The sequence below is a fragment of the Lathamus discolor genome, chromosome 2 (genome assembly GCF_037157495.1).
Source record: "Lathamus discolor isolate bLatDis1 chromosome 2, bLatDis1.hap1, whole genome shotgun sequence".
NCBI classification, from domain to species: domain Eukaryota; kingdom Metazoa; phylum Chordata; class Aves; order Psittaciformes; family Psittacidae; genus Lathamus; species Lathamus discolor.
In genome coordinates, this window is record NC_088885.1 from 11588116 (window position 1) to 11612762 (window position 24647).

The 24647-nt window shown below is 39.0% G+C and overlaps 1 protein-coding gene across 5 annotated transcripts in view; it reads right to left on the reverse strand.

The window, feature by feature from the left end:
- SUGCT (succinyl-CoA:glutarate-CoA transferase) overlaps positions 1-24647 on the reverse strand; it is a 310973-nt gene that overhangs the window by 123653 nt on the left and 162673 nt on the right. The window contains exon 13 of one of the 5 annotated variants that reach the window (XM_065665719.1): positions 996-1083. The exons of the other annotated variants lie outside the window; for them this stretch is intronic. Within the exon in view, the coding sequence (XP_065521791.1) occupies positions 996-1083 (88 nt within the window). The remainder of the gene's footprint in view (positions 1-995; positions 1084-24647) is intronic. 5 annotated transcript variants of the gene reach the window in all.

The window sequence follows — 24647 nt, forward strand, 5'->3', positions numbered from 1 at the left end:
GCGGGTGCATGGGCACTGAAATACAAAGACTAATAGACAGACATTTTGTGGAGCAGGCATACTGCTTTCAGTCTACTGGAGGGTGCTTTCATTTTATTGCTGTAGTATGTTACTCTGAAAGTATGAAGAAGAGACCCTGCTATCTGGAATTTTCATTCACAGCTTTTCTTTTAAAACACATGTTCTGTTAGAACAACAAGCTTACACAGTTTAAACTAAGTGTTACATCAACTGGAATGCTGTTAAATATTCTCTTACAGTATAAGCCATGACTGAGTGCTCCCCACTAGAATTCAGTGTATGTCTTGGGTGTATTTCAGCTTTGTGTATTCAAACATCTGTGAAGCGTGCTTATAATCCACTAATGCATCCCCAGGATAAGCTTTTTACTATTGGGAGAATGGCTCCTTAGTTTCACATTACAAAAAAATGTAAACACTCATTTTTGGTTGGGTTTACACAACTTACCTTTTGATTACAGAAAGTCGTTTCCAGTGAGGGGTAAGAGCATGGAAAGGTGAAGCTTATCATTGTTTTTTATCAAGGTTGTCCAAAATGTTGGTTTTTTTCTATTACCTAATGGAGTTTATTTTCCCTCTCTCTGCCCTTAGCTACAGAAAGTTTACTACTTGTCTATGGCTGTGTTCTGCATTCATCCTTTCATTAAAAGCTGAGGCCAATATGCCAACGAGGCCATGGAGTTGTCATTTAGAAGGAAAAATTGACAAGAAGCAGCAATTAAAAATACTGTCCCTTACAACGGACACATCCTGCCTCCACTCCTTACTCTACTGTCTATCCCACTCTCATACATTAACACCATATACCAATCCATCAGGATTCCTCCCACATACACAAACCCAGTCTGACACAGACATGAAACCTTTGCCTGCATGACCAAGGTGAGCACTGCTGTGATTTGTGTAAAAAGACTCACCCAACCACTTAGTATGGTGTGAACAGTCAAAATCCACATCCACAATCTGATTGCTTACATTTCCAAATGCTTTCTGGTGTTTCAGATCTGTCTGTCTCCTCCTGACGATCCCTCTGGGCCTGGCAACCACCATCTTTCTTGCAGGCCTAAGAGCAGGTGGAGAAGAGGAACTGGAAAACATTTCATTTCAAGAATACTCATATGGCACAAGCAGCTGGTTTGTCCATGCAATCAAAGTTGCACAGTTAAACTGCACACACAGTTTTATGAACAATCCTGGACTTCACAAGTTTTGGAAGTTGGGCTCTGCAACTATAAAATTATACTCTTGATATATATTAGTAAGTACAGTAAATAGAGTATAATTAGGACAGAATACAATGTACTATTTTTCACTGCTTTTATTCTTATTTCCCTAGAGCTACAAAATAAGCTTCTAATGAGCTTTGGGTAGTCTCACAAATAGAAAACCTAACGCTGTAATGCCTGATAGTGATCTAAACTGCTTAGATATGTTTTGTATTACACCACAAAACAGTGGTTTGTTCATGGAATGGAACAAAATTTCATGTTACTCATACTTTGGCCCTAGGCATGCATGTGTTGAAACCATAATCCCCAACGTATTTCAGAATATGTTTGGACAACCTAAGTTGCTCTGTGAAAATGACCCAAAAAGAAAAACCCCTATCCATTAAAAACACAAATTACTGAGACCTCAATGTTTAAGTGTAGCCTACAGCACATAAAGAAATATTTCCAACACACTGCTTATTTTCCCAGTTAAAAAGGAAGAGGAGAAGGATGCACTCAGGACCATATAGAAAAGCTGTAATCTAGCTGTATATAGATAAACATAATACTATTCTGTTCAAAAGAAGGAAAATATTCTACATCCAGACAAGAAATCTCCCTACTAAAATGTCTTCGGACATGACTGTACAGATATACACTGATTTCATACAAATGGGTTCTCCCCGAAGATTTGCAACAGCCATTTTCTTTTTCTCCTGCAGGGAGAATAATACGAAAAGCCAGAGAAGAGAATTGACAATAGCAGAAAGTATTTTCCCCCACTCTTGCAGTTCCATACAGATACTAGGCACTCTTGTATGGGAAGTGTAAGTGGTGATACCCTCCCACAACACCTCTGCAAGGCAGGTTGATAAACAGACAGGTAAAGAGACTGACAGATTGCTGTACAGAAACTAAGTGTATTACCAAAAGTCAAACAAAGAATTTGCTGCAATGGAGAAATGAATGCAGATTGCCTAAGTTCTTGCCCAGTGTTTCAAATACCAGGTCATCTTTAAAAGGTGATGCTTTTTTAACAGGTAACAACTAGTACAATTATACAACTTCTAGCCATTTATTAGTTTATCTGCAGAAGCTGATGCTTCAGTAGATTATTTCTGTAGTCCCACAGGTGCCTATTTTATGCATATAGACCAGAACTGGAGATTAAAAACATAGGACAAATAGATTTGAGAAGGTTTAGACATAAAAGTCCACCTTGACATTCTTCAAAAACGTGCATTTTTATGCATTACCTTCCTTTCCCAAACTGGGAACCCGAACAAAAAAGACTGCAATTGCCATTATCTGGATTAATCCTTTTTGCTTTTACATCTTCAGAGTAATTCAAGGAATTACAGCCTTTTTGCTGCTTATATGAGCACTTCTACAGGTAACTAGAAAAAAATCGATTTGAAATTCTCAAGGATAAAAAAGGCCAACTGCTCGTCAAAAAAGGTTTGGCGCAAAATGGTATAGTGAACATTAAAAATAAGCAGAAAATTACAGTGATTAATTCTATTGTATTTTTACAACAGGAAAAACAAACATAAAAGTGAAAATATTCCCTTAAAATTAAAAAATCCCTTTTGGAAAGGGCTCCATTCCGGTTTACATGCAGCACCATTTTACGCGATGCTGGCTGTGAAAAAGGATTTTCAGCTGGTCTTTTGTGGAATTTATGCTAGGTTTAAGGCCTTTTGCATAGCCAGAGGAGCGTAAGGAGCCTTGATGTAAATGAAAATCTGTTCTTTAATGTGCACACCCCTCAAAGTAATAAAGATTTTATTATTTTCAAAGTTATGTACACCCACTGTGCAATATCAAATATGCATGTTGTAAACACAGTGGACCAAGTTCAGACATGATGTAAGCATGTGTAACTCGACTGACTTCAAAGGGACCACTTGTGAAACAGAATACTAGCTAGCACGGCTACAAGCTGCAGGATCCATGCTAAGTAGTCACATTATTTTCAATAGGATTTCTTGAGCAGTGTAGTGTTACGTGCCATCAGAAAGTCAAGCAGAACTGGGCTGTCAGTAATCTATGGAGTCAAGTATCAAAAGAATTGTTTCTGACTTCATGCAAGACAAAAACAAGATTTCAAGCACACTGAAAAGACTTTGAGAGTGCCGAGGTGTCATTACAGAGCAACAATGGCCACCGCTGCTTTAAACAAGGAAAGGCCAATACCTCATGTAGACTGGTGCTGTATGCAAGCACCAGCGTCAGTGTACCAGTACTTTTTAACAGGGCTGTTGCAATAGGATGAGGGGTGATGGTTTTAAACTAAAAGAGGGGAGATTCAGACAGGACATGGGGAAGAAATTTTTCACAATGAGGGTGGTAAAACACTGGCACAGGTTGCCCAGAGAACTGGTGGATGCGCCATCCCTGGAGACATTCAAGGCCAGGCTGGATGTGGTTCTGGGCAACCTGATCTAGTTGAAGATGTCCCTGCTCATTGCATGGGGACTGGATGAGATGACCTTTAAAAGTCCCTTCCAACCAAACTGTTCTGTGATTCTATGATAAGAAAAGCAACTATTGTGTAGGCAACATATGGAGAAAAGAGAGAAAACAAAGGAGCAGGACCCCCCAAAGCCTTGGCAGATGGGACTATGAGCAGGAAAATGATGAGACAGACCAACCAGACCACAGGGACAACCAGACCACTAATACATAGACAGCAGAAGGGCAGGCAGTAGGTAGCACTGATCTTGTCTATCATTTTGTCAAACTGCATTCACTTCTAAACTTTTCAACTTGCATTACTGCATTGTCTGCCTGTATTCTTACCAATCCCTGTGCTTTTGGAAAATATAAAATGAAGTTGTAGCTTGTAACATGGCAGACAATAGTTACTTTCTCTTTCCCTTTTTTTAATCAAAAACTAGGGCAATTAGATGATTCACAGCCATGGAGATGCTTCATCATGGATCAATTTGCAGACCAAGAGCCTGAAAACAATTTGAAAAGAAACTCTGCAGAGAATTCAACGCTGCTAGAAAATGACATTCAAGAATGCAACCAAAAAAGATGGTTAAAGAGAGAAGGTCTTTCTGAAATAAATACATGAAACAGAGCTTCTGACTTTCTACAGAGATGAGCCTCATTCCCAGGTGTTACCTTTTTAGCTGTATTGGTCAATGAAGACCTCATCTGGCAAAGTTACTGCAGTATTTGCGAAGAAGTCATTAATCGTTCTGCCTTAAAGGATAAGTGCACATGGACATTTTCTTGTGAAAGTTGAACAAATTACCGCATCCTTTCAAAATCTCACTAAAATCACTGCTCTGCTCAGAAAAACTCCAGAGGCATTTTATTTTGTAAATTTAGAAGTTGCAAAAGCAGTACAATTTCATGAAACAAGGGAGGATTTATTTCATTCAGCAACAAGGGAAATGCTGCAAGTGCTCTTTTCTCACAACATGAGCAAGTGGCTAACCTACTGTTCCTTTTTCTGTCAAAAGATATAGTGACAGGAATAATCTGTGCCCTGGGCAACAATGTGAAGAGGCAGCATTTGTAGTTGTTTTGCAACTCAGTTTGAAAAAAAATATCACCTAAGATGGCTTCCCAATTTAATATCAGATATGAATCTCAAAGTAACGTGAAAAAGAACCGTTAATAAATACCCATACAAATAGAAAAGCTATTTTTCAAATGCCAAATATATTCATACATGAGAAAAGCCCTAAATGGTCACAATGCCCTGGAGTGTACTCAAAGAGAGGAAAAACTCCCAAAAGCATCAAATACCAATTCATTTCTAAACGACATTTATCGGCCCCAAGAGGAATACAGCTGAAGTAGTATTTGAATTTTGCCCAGACTACAATTCTTCTTGTTTGAACACTTGTTTGGTTCTTCCCATGCTTTGATGATATCCTGAAGTTCACACAACTTGCTTACTTAACTGATATTTTTGCCCAGTCAAGGACTGCAAGAGCATACAATGTACAAGGGGGTAATGAAGCCATGCTTCTACACTGATTCTGGGACTCAGGAAATAAATGAAGATAGTTTTGACATGTTTTGTGCTTTGGGAGTGAGCCAAAGAGCACCTTCCACTCAAGATGAATACATGTATTACTTATGAAAATTTGACACTACTAAAATAAGACCCATATGAATAGTTCCCCAAAGACTAAAGTAGTGATGAGTGTATTAGTGAGTCTTTCACAGCAGTAAGTAGCGATATTTAAAGGTTGTCTTAAAAACATCAGCGATCTCTTGCAGACACTAAAGCCTTTATCCAATAACGAACCCCAGGAAAAAGGGCTGTAGCTATACAGACATGCTTGGCCCTTATAAAAATAGCCAGGAAATAAACATTCAATGCTTTTTACACTGGCGTATTTAGATGACAGTGGGTTTTCAGCGTTTGGCCTGCTACAGGCCAAAGGGCCAAGCCTCAAGCTGCCACAGATCTATGATTTCAGACACTTTCAGTATCACAGCACATTACTCAATATACTAAACACATCTATACCCCGAAAGATAAGTACATAGAGTTGTAAAATCTTTCTCTATATGCAGTTTTGGGGTGACAACAGAGAAAAATCTGTGTGCACACAAATCAAGTTGATAATTAGGAGCCTGAAGCAGACTAAACCAAATTTTAAGTTCTGTATAATCTTCAGCTGAGACCTGTATTACAATGTGAATAGAAAGACTGCTGTAATATGAATCCTTGATAATAGAACACCTACTGGTAAACATTAATATTAAAAAATTCTGAATGTCTTTGAATGGCAAATTCTTACTTCTATGTAATGTAATATTCACCTATTTGCCAATGTATGATCATTTCTATTGTATGCTCGTGCCAATACAAAAGCTTGTCTGTGTATTTAAATGTCTTTGAAATATCACAATATTGAATCCGACAAAAAGCTATAAAAAGGAAGCCTGTAAAGAGTAAGATGTTATTCCATATTTTGTTACAAATTCATAGTGCTGAATGATTTGCATGATGCTCTACTGCTTCTGCAGACTTGCTTGCAACAAAGGTATCAAAAGCATCCCTAGCTATTGAACGGAATGTCACAGAATCACAGACTGGTTCGAGTTGGAAGGGACCTTAAAGCTCATCCAGTTCCAACCCCCTACCTTGGGCAGGGAGACCTCCCACTAGAGCAGGTTGCTCCAAGCCCCATCCAGCCTGGCCATGAACACTGCCAGGGATGGGGCAGCCACAGCTTCTCTGGGCACCCTGTGCCAGCGCCTCAGCACCCTCACAGGAAACAGTTTCTTCCTTGTATCTAGGTTGAATTTTCCCGGTTTCAGTTTAAACCCATCACCCCTTGTCCTATTGCTACAGTGCCTGAAGAAGAGTCTCTCTCCGGTATCCTTGTAAGCCCCCTTCAGATATTTGAAAGCTGCTATGAGGTCTCCACGCAGCTTCTGTTCTCCAGGATGAACAGCCCCAATTTTTTAGTCACTGTTTGTGCTCTTCCTTCTTCAGTAGCAAGAAATGAAAGATAACCTATCTTTACCCTGGTAGGTATTATTTCCTATGCTTTCTATCTTGAAGGAACATACCAGGGGAGGGGTGACAAATTAAGATTTTAAAGGTTGACTCAAAGAAGAATTTAAATCATATATTGCTTTTAGCCTCATGACCAAGCAGCCTCACAACCTGGGACTGGATATATGCACTAATGGTAACTTAAGCATATGTTAGCAGAATAATTCTGAAGTCATCAGATTGCACAGCTAAGACTCCAAAACCTCTTGGTGTAAAAATTATCCTTAATGAAATGTCACAATCACGAAGACTAAGAAAGAAAGGAGTGGTATGTCCTACCAGGTCTGTGCCCTGCCTGCCTCCTGTTAGTTTCTGGATTGTCATATCTAGTAGCATGTCCCAGATCTATTTATTTCTTGTTTTCTAACTCATCTGCTGTATGTTGCTTTGCCAGGCAAGTGGCAATTTCAGGAGCTCCCCAAAAATCCACATCTGAAGAGCTAACACACAGCCCTTTTTGTTGAAGTAAACAAAATACCTTCCAGCATACAATAATGGCTTAGCTTACTTGGATCCAGTTCTGTCATCTGCTGCATTTCACCTCTCCGAAATTTTTTTTACTGCAACTGAGACAAACCTCCAGTTTCCTTGATATATAGAAATCAGAAGTATAACCACAGGAAGAAGAGCAAAATAACTATTAGACTTGACAGACTACAGGAGACCACTAATAAAACCCATGCATCGCACAAACAGTGCAACCTTAGGAGATAGGGACATTTGCAATATTCAGGATGAGATTTGGTTTCTGGAAAAAAAAACCAACCAAACAACAATAAACCAACAACAAAAAACCCACAGTAAGAAAACAGAGAAATCTACAACATTTTTCAGGTCTATCTCTGTTAAAAAAAAAAGTGCTGTTCAATGTAGAAGTGTAAGAACATTGACAGGTTCAAACGCTAAGGAGGGGGAAAGTGTAACACTCAAAGGTGTAAGAAAACCCCGTTGTTATGTTAGCACATATTTAACTTCATTCTTTAGCCACAGAAATAAATTTGCCTCTTTCCTTTTTGCATGTTTTTATTTTAAAAAACCCAAACTTGTAGAAACTAACCCTATTCACTCAGCTTGTCTTGATGGCAAGTATAGCATTCTCAGCAGCTGGAAAACAAGCATTTCTCTAAGAAGTAAACAATATGTAGGAGAGAAATTTCAGCCCATTCTTTGATACAGAGAATCCAGAAAAGTCTCCATTTCTAAAGTGTTTTGGGGAATACTGGGGGATATGGGAGAATCAGAGCAGTAAACCCCTGCATACTGAAGAGATGGGCTATACAGTCATCTGAAGCTACATACTCTGGGCAAATCCATATTGCACTCAAAGGGAAACCAAAGCCCATTAAAAAATCTAGCCTGGATACTGCTAACAGTATAGAGGTAGCCTACACCAGATGCTGCAAGTGTCATCTATCCTGACAGCTCAGAGGCCAAGACCCAGTTAGTTTTCCAAGTTCCCCGTGACCATTTTGTTCAATAGTTAAATGCTGTGTTAATACACATTCTGGCTGTATCACTGACTGATCTGTTACTGCTCCATGGCATTAACGACTTCATTTAGTCTCCTGCAGCCACCTGTAGCATCTTTAAGCAGTACTGTCTGAAACTTCCCCATCACACTGCTAACAAGAGGGGATCACAGGGAGAAATCATATAAATAAATAGCTGATTTACTCCCTCCATGTACCCACTCTAGCTTCATTGCCTCAATCTTCCAGAACAGCCTACACTTCCAAGGTTCCAGTGCCTACAGACCAGCAGAGACGCAGCACAGTTACAGCTTTAACATCTGTATTAGTTACTAAAATTAATACTACTTGCTTGCTCTGCCCATACAACTGAAACAATCATACTCTACAACAGTCTTTATATCAATGATTTAACATTGGGATCCCACTAAAAGTTTCTGTGCAGTTCAATGAGTTGAAAGTCTTGTACTTCTAAAAACTAAGTAAGAACCATGACTATATATACATATATTACACAAACTACAAAATTTACACAGACATTATGCAATTATAGGCTTTTTTTAAAAAATCAGTATTCTCTAGCTAAAAAAACCCAGAACCATCTGTCAACAAAGCTAGGCAGTGCAAATGTCCCTTTGATTGACTTTTAAACTGATTCCCTTTTGCTCTCTAAAGACTATTTCTAAAGGTGAACTGGTACTACTGGAAAGTCCAGTAGACAGATATACTGCTGTTAACCTGTGTCGTACGAACTTCACAAATGAGCAATTAATTGAGAACGCTATTTCATTTCCCTGAGAAATATCAAAAGCACCAGTGAGCATAAGGATTTTATGGTTAAAAAAAAATCTGCATCTGGGAATGGGCCCTCCAGAACTCACTCTCCCACTGTGAAACCTAAGAAGCCTAAAACCAGCACATCCGATGGAGGCTGGAAGAAGAAAAAACAAGCAGAGTGCTCACTACATCACGTAAAAGCAGTGAATATTGCAGTAGGTGGGCATGCTGGCTGGATAAAGCAGAAGAGTTTTCTCAGCACATCTTAATAAAAAAGAAATGGTTGTTAACCAGAGGGATGGGAGCCCTACACTGTTAAATCCAATCCTCTTGTATGATAAGCAACCACAGTCTGCAATCCTTTTCATATTAGGATAAAGGGTGACTGGTATTTCTTGCATAAAAAGTAATAGAGGACCATAGCGAATACTTTCCTCTGAAGGAGTATGTATGAGCCACAGGGTCTAGACTTACAGCTGGATCCCATCCATGGTGTTAAAGCAAACCAAAATTCTCTCTCCAAGCCCTCCCTCCATTTTTTGTGTACTGCTGTGAATGACACTCACAGTCTGGCCTGTAATGCAAAAGAAGACCTTCAAAAAGAGAAACATTAACTCTTCTAAGTAAAAATCAACATATTTGCAGCTGAAATGAGAAATAAATCAGGTCTGCATGTTCTAATTTGTATGAGGAAATGGCTTTCCTGCAAATAAAAGGTTAATGTTCTTAAAAACACATCACAACAAAATTATAGGACAATAATGAGAAATTAAGTCAACTGTTGGCTGATTGCATCTCAAGCCTACTCAAGTGATGGCCCATTCCCTAATTTGCACCTGAATTAAAATACAGAGCAAATGCTGGGCTGAAATGGACCTCAAGAGAAACTTGTAATAAGATGAATTCTTATCCTCTGCAGCAGCAAAAGAAAGATTTTGAGCATGTCATTGTATCATTTGATGATAAAAATTAGCAGAAGCCTCAGGTATTCTTATCTTCTACTTTACAAACACTATTACTAGACCATTGATAAGAATGCAGCATGCATGTATAAATACCAGTTTAACATCTGCTTATATTGATATGTTGGTCTATGGAACAAGACAAAATTTATTTTCCACCTCTGGTTCTGATTCCGTAACAAAACAAAGTTGCACTTAGTCCTCAGTACCACAGGGTAATATTTCTTTTGAGCAGGTGTTTTGTTTGACTGTATTTTAAAATGATGAAAGCTCAAGTGACTAAAAATGAAGTCCATTAAGTAAAAGGTCAGTGGAAATTTTACCTCTAACATCAACAGGGCTAGAAGTTAGCTCCTGACATTGACCCTTGAAGTTACACTGCTTCAAGCAGTGTCTTTAATTACACTTATTTCAAATTGCCTTAAATAAGACAAAGACTTTAAACCTGATTTCTTCATAACGTGATTTTTCAGAGATGCTGAAGGATCTCCAAGTGTTCAGGTCTCTAACAAACTCAGCAATTACTGAAATGCATACACCTATACTGAGGAGGCAATCGGCACAATTTGGGGTTTCACAATCTGTTCCCCAGTAAACAGCTACGTTGAGGTCTGCTCTCCTTCACAAAGGTCAAAACCTCACAAAACAGTGGTAATATTAAAAAGTCTACCTCAATACTGATTGTAACCAGAGAGTGGTGAACCCACATCCTCAAGTGGAGGAACCAATGTTCGGAATTGCAAGACTAGAGCTCTTTCAAAGGAGGTTCTTGGTAGTTTTTGAAAATCACCAATTTCTTGAAGAGACCAGGTTACCAGGTTCTAATAGTGATATCCAAATAGATTTGTTAATTTACCCAAATGCTCTGAAGTATACTGTACAATGCACTTCTTTCAGGTGACTTGCTGGTTGATCTTTGAAATGTATCATAAGCAAAATCCTAAACTCTCCCATGATTCAAAGGGGGGAAGGGAAGGGGGAAACGTGGGTCATATTAAACTTAATTCAGAGAAATGACATAAAAGCTCTAGGGATTAAACAGATGCATGAAGGTTCTCTCATAAAGTCCCCAAACAGATCTGTACTAGCAAGATTAAATTTCATACCTTGAGAGATTTGAGAGTTGATTTTTTTCACGCCTCTATTGATATATGTGGTCTCCTTGACTTCAGTGGTTCTAACTGCATGAGCAATGACGACTTGTGAATATGTAAAGGTATCTTTATAGGGCATAATAAAATATGCCCAACTCTAATATATACTTAACAAGAGCCCTTGAGGAAATTAAGATCAGAAAGACTAGTACAGCAACTGAACAGCAATAGAAACAAACCACAAAGTAGAAAAACTTGCAAGTAGGAATGCTGAAGACAAAAAGATGGTTTGTATGCTTGAGAAACAACATATCAACATGAAAATCATGACTCATGCAAAGGAAGGACTGGCTGCTATTTGATAAGACTAAACTATTTCCATTCTCCATGTGTAGGCAACTTTGGAAATTAACATATGTTTATCAAATAATTACAATCCTGAGATTAATCCTTCAACATGAATGTTGACCATGTCATGCCTCCTAAAGTGCCTAAAAAGTGTTTAGACAGTAGTTTATTTTGCGTAAAAACATCTCTCTTCCTAAAATCTTTCATAGCAACTTCATCCCTTTCTCGTTCTTATGCTTTTTGCTCTACTGTGAGAAAAAAAAAACAACAAACCTCTCCCAGTTTTTAGTGAGCAAAACAAAATTATTGTAAATATATATATATGTATATATATATATGTCAGCTCCAGATAAAGTCATCTAAAATACTAGCATTATCAGTATAAAAACAACAGCTGTGTTTGCCTCAGTAGCTAGTGCTACCTGCAGACTGGATTCTGACTGAAGAGCTCCAAAGTATTTCTGCCCATATCAGTGGAGTTAACTAAATTGTGTGCCTTTATAACCAATGGAGTAATTTAGTCTGGAATTACTAAGATATCTTAAATAATTAAGATTCATACGTATTATCATTTATAAATGTTTTAATGACAATCCATTGTATCTTGCTCCTGCTGCAAGCTTGAATTATATAGCATCTTTTCTGTGGAGGTCAGCTGTTCTGGGAAGTCCTGGATAACAAAAAGAAAAAGGTATCCACGTGAGGAAAAGGTCACAGCCTTTGAAATGCTAGGTTGTATGTCCCAAAGGGAGGAGTTGACATTGTACTTCTATCATGCACAGGCTGTGCATGCACTGTGTATTTAAATCTTTCAAAGGCTGAAGTGAAATTTAGCAACAGGAACAACAGTGTTTCATCTGGAGCTTACCTAATTTCTGTCAACTCATGGTATACATTTACTAAGAGAATCAAGGTATTACAAAGAATAAGTTGCTATCAACTACTCTGTAATCTTGCTAAAACAAAGAGACAGAACATGAGATACGAAGAAGCATGGGTATAATTTATAAGGGGACTGGCATGAAACGTACATTTCTGGCCAAAAACTGGCTAGACTATTGCATGCTTAGGAATGATGGAATGCTGCCTTCTCTGTAGCTGGCATAGATGATTACAGTTATCATGAAGGCCAGATGGTCTTCACTACTTTTCATCAGCTATGTGGTAGGCCAGAACTTCCTCAAGGCTTCAAATGCCTTCTCTGTGAGCGGCACAAACCACGTCAATAGAGATAGGCTTGGGATGCTTCTTTAGGTTTTAGTTCTTGCTTCCTTGGTCAGAGCAAGATACTCATGGAGTCTGCTGATCTGATCAGAAACTCCCATTCCGAAGGCAGCTGGAGGCGTTCCAAGAAAGTCTGCTTTTTGTAAGGAACACTTCCAGATATTATGATCTGGTGGCCATAATTTTGACTAAAACCACCAGATTCAATGTAATTTTGAGTAAGGTCTTCACAGTTATTTCAGGACTGGCTACATGCAGGTTCACAAGTCACATGAACAAACACATTCCCTGAATTTCAGCCTGTAAGCACAATACCAAGGCTTTCAGGAAAATGCTGCCCACTTGGTTAACTTCCACTTAATGGTAGCCCAGTAATTCACTTCAGAGCATCAGTCCAACTAGTCTTTCTTCCTCATTGTAGAAAGAGGCAAAAAGAGGGGTAATTTTACCTTTTCTCTTTTATTAAACCTTTTTCTGTCAACCTTCTGTTGGATGAGGTATGTGGGCTATTTCAAGATGAAGAACAGAGAAAATGAGTTGTATTTAAAGTGATTCCAGTAGATTTTCCACTAAATACCATGACCATTGCTAAACAGATTGATGAATCATGCCTGCTACCGATCGCTTGTTTTCTATCCACTCATGAAGTCTTTCAACGAAAGCAGATTTTTGAGGATGATCTTTTTTGTATATTTTCATACAGAACAGCATACACATTTGTTTGTATTACAACAGACATACTTTCAAGCCAGAAACAGTTTCAGCTTTCTCATGCTAGTATAGAAGCGTAGTGAGTTGGTAAGAATTATTTTAACATGAGAAATACAACTGCGACAGAGTATTCCAGTTGGATCATTCTCATAATGAAACAGGAAGACCTATAGAGAAATAGGTTCTAAAATAATGAGTTCATAAATTAATAGTGATTGCTCTAGGTCCCTTGACAGCATATGAATCAACTGAAGCTGTTAAAAACAAACAAAGAAGGCAACTTTTACACTGAGCAGTGTAAGTACTGCTAGTTACTTCTGAAATTCCTGGCTAGCCACTCTGAACTGAATTTGTTTATACTTCAAGATCTTACCAGACTGAACACGAGTCAATGCAAGTATTTCATGGTTAGAAAAGAAGAAGATTCACTACATTCATTATTTACACAGATTTCTTTGACTGTTCTCCCAGAGGCATATGCCTAACTCAGGCTGTAAAGACTGGCAGAGTTTTTAAATTAGAACAACATCAGAGTTTAGATGTTTCAGCTTATCTTCTCAAGCCCAAAGAACTGACTTCCCTTCATAGCTAGTAAAATAAAGAACTCCATCTAAGTTTCAATCATGCCTAAAGACTTGCCTCTTTGGAATTTTCATATCCTGTTTGGTTTTGTGTCGGAGTTTTTTTGGTGGTTTGTTTTTGGGGAGGGTTGGGGGGGTTTGTTTTGTTGGGTTTAAGTACTCCAAGATGTTTGTAGGAAGGACACTCAGTAAAAGAGAATGCCTTAAAAGGATATACTAGATCCTTGCTACATACACACTAGATCCTTGCTACATACACACACACCCTGTAAAACGCAATTGTATGCTAATTCACATCTACATACTCACCTACACATATGTTGATAACATTGATGCAGACAAACATTACCGCTAGGAAAAGTTACCAAACATACTATAAATAGCTATTCCAATGCCTAGCTAATTCTCAGCTGCAAAATCCTTAATCCTCCCAGATGGATAGTGGGGGAGAGAGCAGGAGAGGGAAAAGTGGGAGGGGAAGAGGAAATTATGGGGAAATGGAGTACCACTAAGGAAACCAGCTCCACAAAGTCGTAAACAGAGAAGATGAAAGTGTTTAATTCAACACAGAGACAACTTTTTCAAGTGGAAAAAAAAAATAAAAAAAAAAGGAAAAGAAAAAAAATAGGAAAAAAAAGGAAAAAAAACATCCTGGCAAGAATCGAATCCCTTGTGCTTCAGTTTCTCCCCAGGGAATAACCATCAGATCCTGAGCTACTTCTTCCGAGCACAATTTCCTCATTGTTAGCAGCTGTTCATTGGCTAACATTGCACAACTGGCCAGGTGCAGTGTGAAGGGAACGAAGGAGGAGAGGGGGGTGTCTTCCTCTAGCCATCAGATGGACTAATAGTATTCTCCAATACAGCAGTAACTGGCCCACATCCTAGGCTACATCTGAGTTTTACTGAATGTAAATAAATAGTGGAGGGAAAAGGACACCCACAGTCCTGGACAAAGTCAGAAATCATCTTCAGGTGTGGGTTGTTTTTGAATTTTCAGCAGTGTTTCAGTATCAGTTCAAAACCTACCATTATTTTTGCACTACTATCGTCACACACTATGAAGTGGATGATTCCACCAAGACCTCATACAGAAATAATCAATTGATAAGTTCAGACATGTCTATAGTAATTAGAACTACTGAACTACTTCATCTTCTAAAACACAAAGTACCAGACAAAAACATGACTTGCACCTAAGAGTTATAACAAAGATCAACATACTAACATCTGTAAATGTGCACATCTTAAATCTAAAAACTTCTCTATAATGATTCAAAGTCTAAAATGGGCCCCAATTTTTTTTAATTTGAAATTAGCTGATTTTTAATATTATGACTACATTGAAATGGGAAAAATATAAAAATCAGGTGGAAACAGAAAACACTTTCAAGGAAGAGTCTGCAAAACAAATTATGTTTCCAAAGGTCTTACATACAAATATTAACACAGATGAAACCAGAGCATGAAAAACCTATTTTAACCCTTCTTTGACAAAGGATACTGTATCCTGCAGGATCATTTTGCAAGAAGTAATATGAATGCATACCAAAACTCAGTGAAAAGCTTTCTGAGTGGTATACTATCTGCACAGACACATTATTTCATACCCACAACACCCAGCACCAAATAAGGCAACAAGAGAACGAATGCGCACATTTGCGTTGTATTTCTGATTGCTTTCCTATAGTGCTGTATGCATACTTAAACTGTATTTTTCCTCTGCTTTAACCTGAATGTCTCACATTGCTCCCCCTATTTCGGAAATCCCAAATAATGCTGCAACTTGTGATAGGAACCAATAAACAGCTGCTATCAACAAGGAGTTTGTACAAGTAGCTAAATTTCTGACAGCTATTCCCTTGAGAAGTACTAAAACTGAATAGTTTGCCATCGTACTGCTTGACTCAAATGGGGCCAGATCTGTCACCAAATACAAGAGAAGAGTAAAAAATAGTTTGGCTCATTGTCTTGAACATCATTTAAATATCTGACTGAGATTTCCCTGTTTGAAGATGTAAATGAGCACTTTAATCAAATAGCTCAATTCATGTTTGTGTTGCTTAATCGGCTCTCCCAGATGAAGCAGACAAATGGCACTTATGTCACTGGGTGAAGTAAACTGTAAATTTACACAAATTTTTTGATGTCTAATGATAAAAGTTATTCAGTTATACCCTAACATTAGATCTTTGGCTCTAAAATCACTGTACTTCAAGGCATAAAGAATCTGATTTTCATTTTATATTACCTTTACTATACACTCTACAAGCCTTAACATGGTTGATTTCACCTAGTTGTAATTCACATTAGGTCCATCAAGTTGTTCCTTTCAGATCATGAAATGAGAAGAGAGACTAATTTAAGCCTGACCTATTTCTCCTAGTGGCCAAGGTGACTATATCCAGCTTCCAGGGACTGGACGGTAACTGAACACTACCATTAAGCTCTAGATTTCTTCATAGACTTTAGAGCTGCCACCTTTCCCTTCCAGTAGGATGCTGTCACCTAGCTAGGGTCTGGATCTTGGTATTAGCACCTCATTTTTCTGAGTTCATAAACATTTCTGTCAAGTTCCACTCCCTCTGGGCTCTCAGGTGGCTATGGGAAAACACAGCAAGGAAGCAAAAACTACTGGCTTTGAAAAGGAATGTGCATTAACCATTGACATGTCTTCCCAACAGTATTCAAAGCCAGAGATGCACTTGCCTTTGCCCCTGTTCCAATTCAAGAATTTATTGCTTCTCTGGACGGGCTCATAAGAGAAACCATTAAAGGAAGAAGTGCGAGACTGTGCTGCTTTTTCGTAAAAGGCATCATCCCAGAACAAATGTTTTAATCCAAAACAAAATACAATCCCCAGTTCAAGCTTGACTAAGAGCTATGGGAGACAATCCAGCAAAGGACCACTATGATGATTAAGGGGCTGGAGTATCTCGCATGATAAGAAGCAGAGATTGCTGCAAATGTTTAGCCTGCTGAAAAGAAATCCTAGGGAGAATTTTATCAATGTCTATAAATACATGATAGGACAGTGTAAAGAAGTGGAATCAGGCTTTTTTCAGTGATGGCCAGGGACAGGACAAGAGGCAATGGGCACAAACTGGAACACAGGAGGTACAGTCTGAACATCAGGAAACTTTTTTACTGTGAAGGTGACTGAGCACTGGAACAGGCTGTGCCATCTCCCACCTTGGACGGGGATTTAAAAGCCAGAGGGACATTGTCTTAGCAAAGTGGCTGTAGGTGACCTTGCTTGAGCACACAGGCCAGACCAGATGACTTCAAGAGGTCCCCTTCCAACCTCAACCCCTCTCTGATTCTGTAACAAAACTCAGGTAATGCTCTCAAATGGAAAATACAAAGTAAAATGAAATGGAATTCAAAAAACCAAAGTTCAAACTTCTGCGCTTTTCCGCGCTGCAGATTTCTTGATGCTAGTGTAACAAAGTCCCTTTCTCAAGCTTCCTTGAGAAGAGGAAATGGATGAATTAAAGATTCTTACTATCACTATTTCCCTCTTAGATCATCAGATAAAACCTAGTTTATATCCAAAATATTTTTAAATCCCTGTGCCAGTGGCTGTTCTGTTACCTGCAATGGTACGGCTTTAACATGCTTCATCCTGCACAGAAAGCAGCCACAGAACTTTTTAATCAAGGTCAATTTTTTCCCACAATTTAAATAAAATCCAATCTTCATACTGTAATTTTCCAAGGTGTTTCCAATGAAAACAAGTTCTGATACCACAATGTTATGTTACACTTTATCTAAGTGGAATACAAACGCAAGCAAGGCCAAAGCTGAATATGAGAAAGGAACTTCTGGCCAATTATTGCCTTGGTCCTGAATATATGCAAGAAGTAATGATAAATGGAGGATTCTTGAAATATCCTTTTAAAGTCTGAACAGGATCAAAAACATTTAAACTGCACTAGTGGAATCTTTAAAACAGGATGTTATACTTGAGGTATAATGTAATGTGTTTGTCTTTTGTGGAGCAATTAATCACTGGATGGAGGAGTTAAGACCCAATCAAAACGGAAAGGTGTTTATTGCTGCAGCTGGTCATTAAATTATTTCTATAAAGCTTAAACACTGTATTTTATTGTTTTTATTACAGATCCGCTCCTATAAAAAATACATTTAAACTTCCCTTTTTAGGTTTTGTGGTTTAGTTTCTTGTGCTTCTGTTAACCAAACATTTCTAGTGAAACACAAACATGTTTCCCCACCCAAAGGGTATGCTATTCTGTTATCAGCGGAATTATCACTGACAACGGGGAACAGAAGTACAGAAAAAAATCTCACCTTGAATTTCAAGACACAACCCCTGTACCTATGGAAAAGAAATACGAATGATGGCAGTTAAACAAAATAATCCTGACATGAGATTATATTTCCTTGGGTGGGAATTCCTTTCATTCAAGACAGGTAGTTGATTAAATAACAACAATATTTCCTGATATATGGTGGTACTTAAGAAGATTTTCAGTACTCTGAAGATAATCTTAAGTGCTCTGAAGATACTGACTTGTACATGCAATCCTTTTAACGACACATTTGTCACTGTGGATGGACACCTTGGGTGGTAGGGAAGGAATTAAAGAAACTTCTCTGCCACATTTGAACTTTTAAATGGCAATACTAAAGGAAATACGGTTGGGAAAATATCCAACGGACACCCTTCCAAAGGATTTGTTGTCTTGTTTGCCTCAACGAGATATTTTTAGCAGATGCAGGTGCTTTGTGGAATTACGTGTTTATACCAAGACAAGAGGGAGAACGAAGAACTGCCTGCTGTAGGAAAAGATCAGGCTTGAGGCCATCTAAGGAACCTGAAGGTACGTAAGTCCATAGGACCTAATGAAATGCATCCGTGAGTCCCTAGGGAACTGCTTGATTAAGTAGCTAAGCCACTGTCCATGATACCCGAGAACTCCTGGCAGTACAGTGAAGTTCCCAATGACTGAAAAAGGGGAAACATAACCCCCACTTTTAAAAAGAGAAAAAAGGAAGACCCAGGGAACATCAGGACAGTCACTCTCACCTCAGTTTGCCAGTAACACCAAGCTGTGTGGTGCAGTTAAAATGCTGGATGAAAGAGATACCATCCAGAGGGATGTAGAGAGGTGGGCCTGTGCAAACCTCAAGAAATTCAACAAGGCCAAGGGCAAGGTCCTGCACCTGGGTTGGGGCAATCCCAAGCACAAATACAGGCTGGCTGGAGGCTGGACTGAGAGCAGCCCTGAGGAGAAGGACTTGAGGGCGTTGGTTGACAAGAAGCTCAACATGAGCCAGAAGTGTGCACTTGCAGCCCAGAAACCAATCGTGTGCTGGCTGCATCCCCAGAGCGTAAGCAGCAGGTTGAGAGAGGAGATTCTCACCCTCTACCCCACTCTGGTGAGAACCCCCCTGGAGTACTGCATCCAGCTCAGGGGCTCACAGGAGAAGAAGAATGTGGACCTGTTGGAGAAAGTCCAGAGGAGGACCGTGAAGATGATCAGAGGGCTACAGCACCTCTCCTATGGAAACAGGCTGAGACAAGTTGTTCAGCCTGGAGAAGAGAAGGCTCTGGGGAGATCTTAGAGCAGCTCCCAGTGCCTAAAGGGACTACAAGAAATCTGGAGAAGGACTTTTCACAAGGGCCTGTAGTGACAGGACAAGGGGAATGGCTTTAACCTGACAGACGAGAGAGAGAGAGATGAGCTCTTAGGCAGAAGCTCTTCCCTGTGAGGGTGCTGAGGCGCTGGCACAGGGTGCCCAGAGAAGCTGTGGCTGCCCCATCCCTGGCAGTGTTCAAGGCCAGGCTGGACGGGGCTTGAAGCAACCTGCTCTAGTGGAAGGTGTCCCTGCCCATGGCAGGGGGTTGGAAGTGGGTGAGCTTTAACGTCTCTTCCAGCCCAAGATGTTTTGATTCTATGACACGTAGAAGTTTATGACTTCGGTCCGAAACAAAACATAAAGACTTCCTCAAGAGAAAATCTGAACTGCAAATTTCATCACCCTTGGAGTGATTGCCATGATCAATGTCACAGTATTGCCACAATATGGCAATTAAAGCCATAGCATGAGTTTGGCTGACAGAGAAGCCAGCCTGTAACTAGAATATTTTCTAATGAAAATGAATGGGCTACAAAGGGTTACTGAGCATTAAAAGAAAAAAATGCTGATCGTATCCTCATTGTATTGAAAACAAACTTACTAACTGCTTCCAATAGCAGAGACAACACTTTCTGGCAATTGGGCACTAACAAATCTACGTTTTGCTGAATGATTCAGAAATACTGAGGCAAAAGCTGGCACCTTTTCCTGCAGCTGGAGCAAAGCACCGAAGCCCCTGGTATGTGGTACAAGGATTTTACTAACCAGAAATCCTACAGTTTAACTATGTGGCTACAAACAAATCAATAGCAGAACACGTACACATTCTCTAAGAAGCAGCAGCAAATACTATCAAGATTTATACACAATCCTTTTAATGTCCTACATGCTTCCACTTAGCACATCAATCAAGAGGAATGAATTCCTGATAAATGCATTCGTAATGACTTCAGTGTTTTTACCACAGTATTAAAGATTTCATTTCTTTGCTTGGAATCTAAACGTAATTTGTTTGCATTGTCACAGCTAGAATTTAGAAAAATGATCCTTATGTATAAGCCCCATCAGAAAGAGCTGTTTTACTTTCATTCATAAACAGTGTTTAAGAGTAGGAAAGACAGATATACATACCGGAATATAAGAACTAATATAGTTCATAATCTGAGATTTTAAGGAAAATATATGCATTGTTAGGCTATCGAATTGGAGGGTGGAAATGGACAGTAATCTAACATCAGGAAAAGAGAAATAGGCAAAGCCTCTTCTGTGTTGCAAAAAGCATGTCTTTAACCTTTTGGAAACATTCTTTGCAGTATGAGGAGAAAGTTATGTATTGGACATCATATTGCTTATGGGAAAATAGAGTGGATTAAGCCACACCTGGCTAAAGAGGGAAAAACTGTATTTAAAATGTCTGCAGAGCTCATTAGTACCTTGATACCGAATGATTCAAAGCTATCTCTGGCTTTAACTCAAGCTGTTGTCCTAAGCATGGCAACACAGTAACAACTCAGAAAGCTCCACAGATGTATCCTAGAAAATGATAGTTTCATTAATTACCAAAATCAGAACTAGCTAAATAAGCTCTTCGATACTAGTGCACTTTGGAGAATGAAAGAGACTGCTAAAACCAGATGGGAAAAAGTATAGCGGCAATTCATTACATTTGCAACCAAGAGTATTGCCAGAACAGTTTCTTCATTTATACGTGAAATTCTATGCTTATATCACTGCATTCATTTTTACTCTAAGTTCTTGGTAATAACTTGAGCACTAAATTGATTTAAAACCAAACAAACACACACTAACAAAGCATAAAACTTACAGTAGGTAAAGACTCAAGCTGAGTCAAATCAAGCAGAACCTAGGCTAAGACTTTGGTCAGCTTTACAGTAAGAGAACATTGGGCTGATAATTGATGCCTATGTACGTCATATATAAACCTACACAGCTACTTGAATGTCTACTCCCTGTAGAAGGTAATGATAAAAGCTTTATAATACTAATCAGTAGCACTGCTTTCTATCTCCTTCTGCTTTATATTCAAAGTTTGAGATTTTCTGACCCATAGTTCAACTCAGAGTGATGTAATGTGTGTGTTTGCATGCAGCGCTGAGCCTAGTAGTCTGTTAGATGAAGAGTGTAGAGGAAGAAAACACGTGACTGCCACAGACACGGAAACTTAAGAAGCTGAATCCCACATTTTCTTTGATATGACAAAATTCCATAGCTGGCATAAAGGACAGCTCTTTGACCCCTTGACATAGCTAGAGGGACAAGTGAAGCCAGAGGAATTATATCCTAAGTCCTTAAAGCTTACTTTCTGATAGCCTCTTCATTACATTCTCTACTTCGGAAAGCCCACAGACTACTTGAAAACCACTTTTCCCAGTTTGTTTATTCACACTGAGTGTGCCTCTATTTTTAACAGACAGAATTAAAAAACAAAAAAACTCAGAGTTGACCAAATTATTTTCATAAATTACCTCTAGAATTGCATTTCTAGACAGAAAATCGCTGTTAAGTTCCCCTTGGACCGTTAATTTCCTTAAAATGTAAATTATTTCTGTATTTTCATTAATTTATTCCTGTATTTGGGAAGAAGAAGAGACCCCTGAAGCTTGTTAAGTCTGTGTGCTAAAGATAAGCTACACAAGATACTAGTGAGAAGAAAACCAGCATGTCTTTAACCCCATTCTCCTATATCTTTCCATACATATTTTAAGCCCATTTGGCTTCCCAGAATCATACCGGTCCTCCAGGAAAAATTTTTCAACAGTCAGAAAATACGGCCAGGAGCCTCAATAAATTTATTTTAATCATCTGACTAATACCTGAAGAGATATTAGCTAACCTAGGTCTAGCAAAAGCTGCTAAAGCTAGGATATGTGGGATATTTGTCCTAACTCATCTGTTTGAGATGCTGAAGAGGGTCTTGATTTGTTCTTGATATATCAATGTTCTTAAACTGGTCATTAATGTATCACACTCAGCTTTTGATGTTTGAATCTGTATTCCAGTTTTGGGGGTGATTAGGCATAACATAAAGAAAACACTGCCATTTCGCTCCACGTAGGGCCTTAAACCAACAACTCTATCCATAGATTTACTGCTTTCTGGAAAAGAGAGTTTCATGGGAAAATGCAAACGGATATATATTTCTTTGGTCCAATATATATAATTGCACAATTGCTGTTGTTCTGTTTTCCTTATGAAAAAAAATGAGTTAAAGAACACAAAGATATTTCATCCAGATTTACTCCTGGGAAGCCACATATTTAACAAAGATAGTAAGTTGGCCAAACTAAGGTCTTGTGTAATGCTAAACAGACTTAATTAACCAATTTCTGCCAAAACAAATTTTGAATGCTTTCTTCTCCATCTCATTGTGGTTTATCCTTCCAGACTCTGGCCGTTCTCATGGCTTTAGCCAGAACTACCGTACTGGCCCAAATAAAGGGCGACTTCAAATACATGGCCATCAGCATAAAAATCCCTCCTGGCACTTCTTAGGCCATCTCTTCCAGCCCTAGCCTCCATCCAAAGCTCTTCCTCCTCACGGGCAGCTTGCCTGGCATGCTGCTGGCTGTAAGCATAGCTCTTAATCCAAAAGCTCTTTAAGCACAGAGCCTGGACTGACCACACCAGTTGTGCATGTCCACAACTGGATCTGGACTTGGGAAGAGCAAATCGCTGGAGAATGGGAGACAGACGGATGACTTTCCTGCAAACCCTCTAAGAAACATGGTAGACTACCAACATCTATCCTTCTTCAAAGCCCTGAGCTGAGCGGGTCTGGGCTGCTGCCTACCCTACCCCTGCACTTGCTGCCTGCATCAGGCCATCAGTTTCAGAAGGCTGAACACTTCATTGGGGTTTTAAAGGAAACCACATAATAAGCCGATGCCTTACAAACACAGGAGTAAGTTACTGTGGGGCTTTTAACCTTAAGTTTTGCCTTTCAACCAAGCTTCACAGAAATACAAGAGTACTACTAAAGCAGTACTTCTACATTTTGAAAGCAGCATGGGAAACCACTACTTTACTTCTGCCCCCTATCCCCAGCAACATCTCTAAGCAAGTACGGTTTTATATCACTCCATGAATCTATCCCTTACAGATTTTAACTTTTAAGTCTATGATAATTCTTTCATTAGTTACTGATCTGTTGTTCCCATCATTTCCCTTCAGAGGCATGACTGCTATTTAAACTTTCATAAAGGCCGTGATTATGCCTTAGCTGAGGGTATATGAGAACAATTCTGCACTCACTAGCAAATGTAACAGCTATGCTGAACAACAGACCTGCACAGAGTAAGATGCTCACAAGATTAAATCCTCCTTAGAAATAACTGAAAGGCAGGATTGTGAACAGGCATATATTTACCAAAACATATAAGAAACCCCTTATACAGCAATACTTGCCTCTATTACATGTGCAAACTAAACTGCAAAGATAAACTCAAAAGGTTGAATATAATCCTCCACATTCTCAGAATTCACTGCCTGACAAATAGGCATCATTCTGGTTATAGTGCCCTGCTTCATTAGGATAATTAGCAGGAAATAGTAAAGTAGCTGCTAATTATTTTCTATAGTAAACCTAGTAATACTTCTTGCAAGCAAAATTTGTTGGGATGCACAAAACCAGAAGCGAGATAACCTCGCCTTTGGGATATAAAAATCAACTATCGCTAAGTGATAGCTGTGATTCAGAGGAAACAATTCATTCTTAGATAATGCTACTTTCAGATAAAGGGGAAACTGCTTTTGGCAAAAAAGGACCAAGATTGATTGTTCTTGACCTTCCATACAGACTCTGATCATGCCAAAGCCATTTCCCTTTACAGGCAGGTGGACTAATGCCTGGCAAACAGCAGGCAGGGGGGATCACTGTAGTCACGGTGTATGAATGATGCTGGTGATTTTGCAGATAGCATCTAAGAAATTTAATGGCAACAGTGTGGCCCAGAAATGAACCATAATGAACAGTGTTGAATCATCTCATCTTTAAATACAGCCAGAACAAAGTTTAATAATTATCCACAGCAGCTTAAATCGAGAAAACCACAAACAGATTTGCCATTCAAAAGGCAGGGAAAAGGATAAG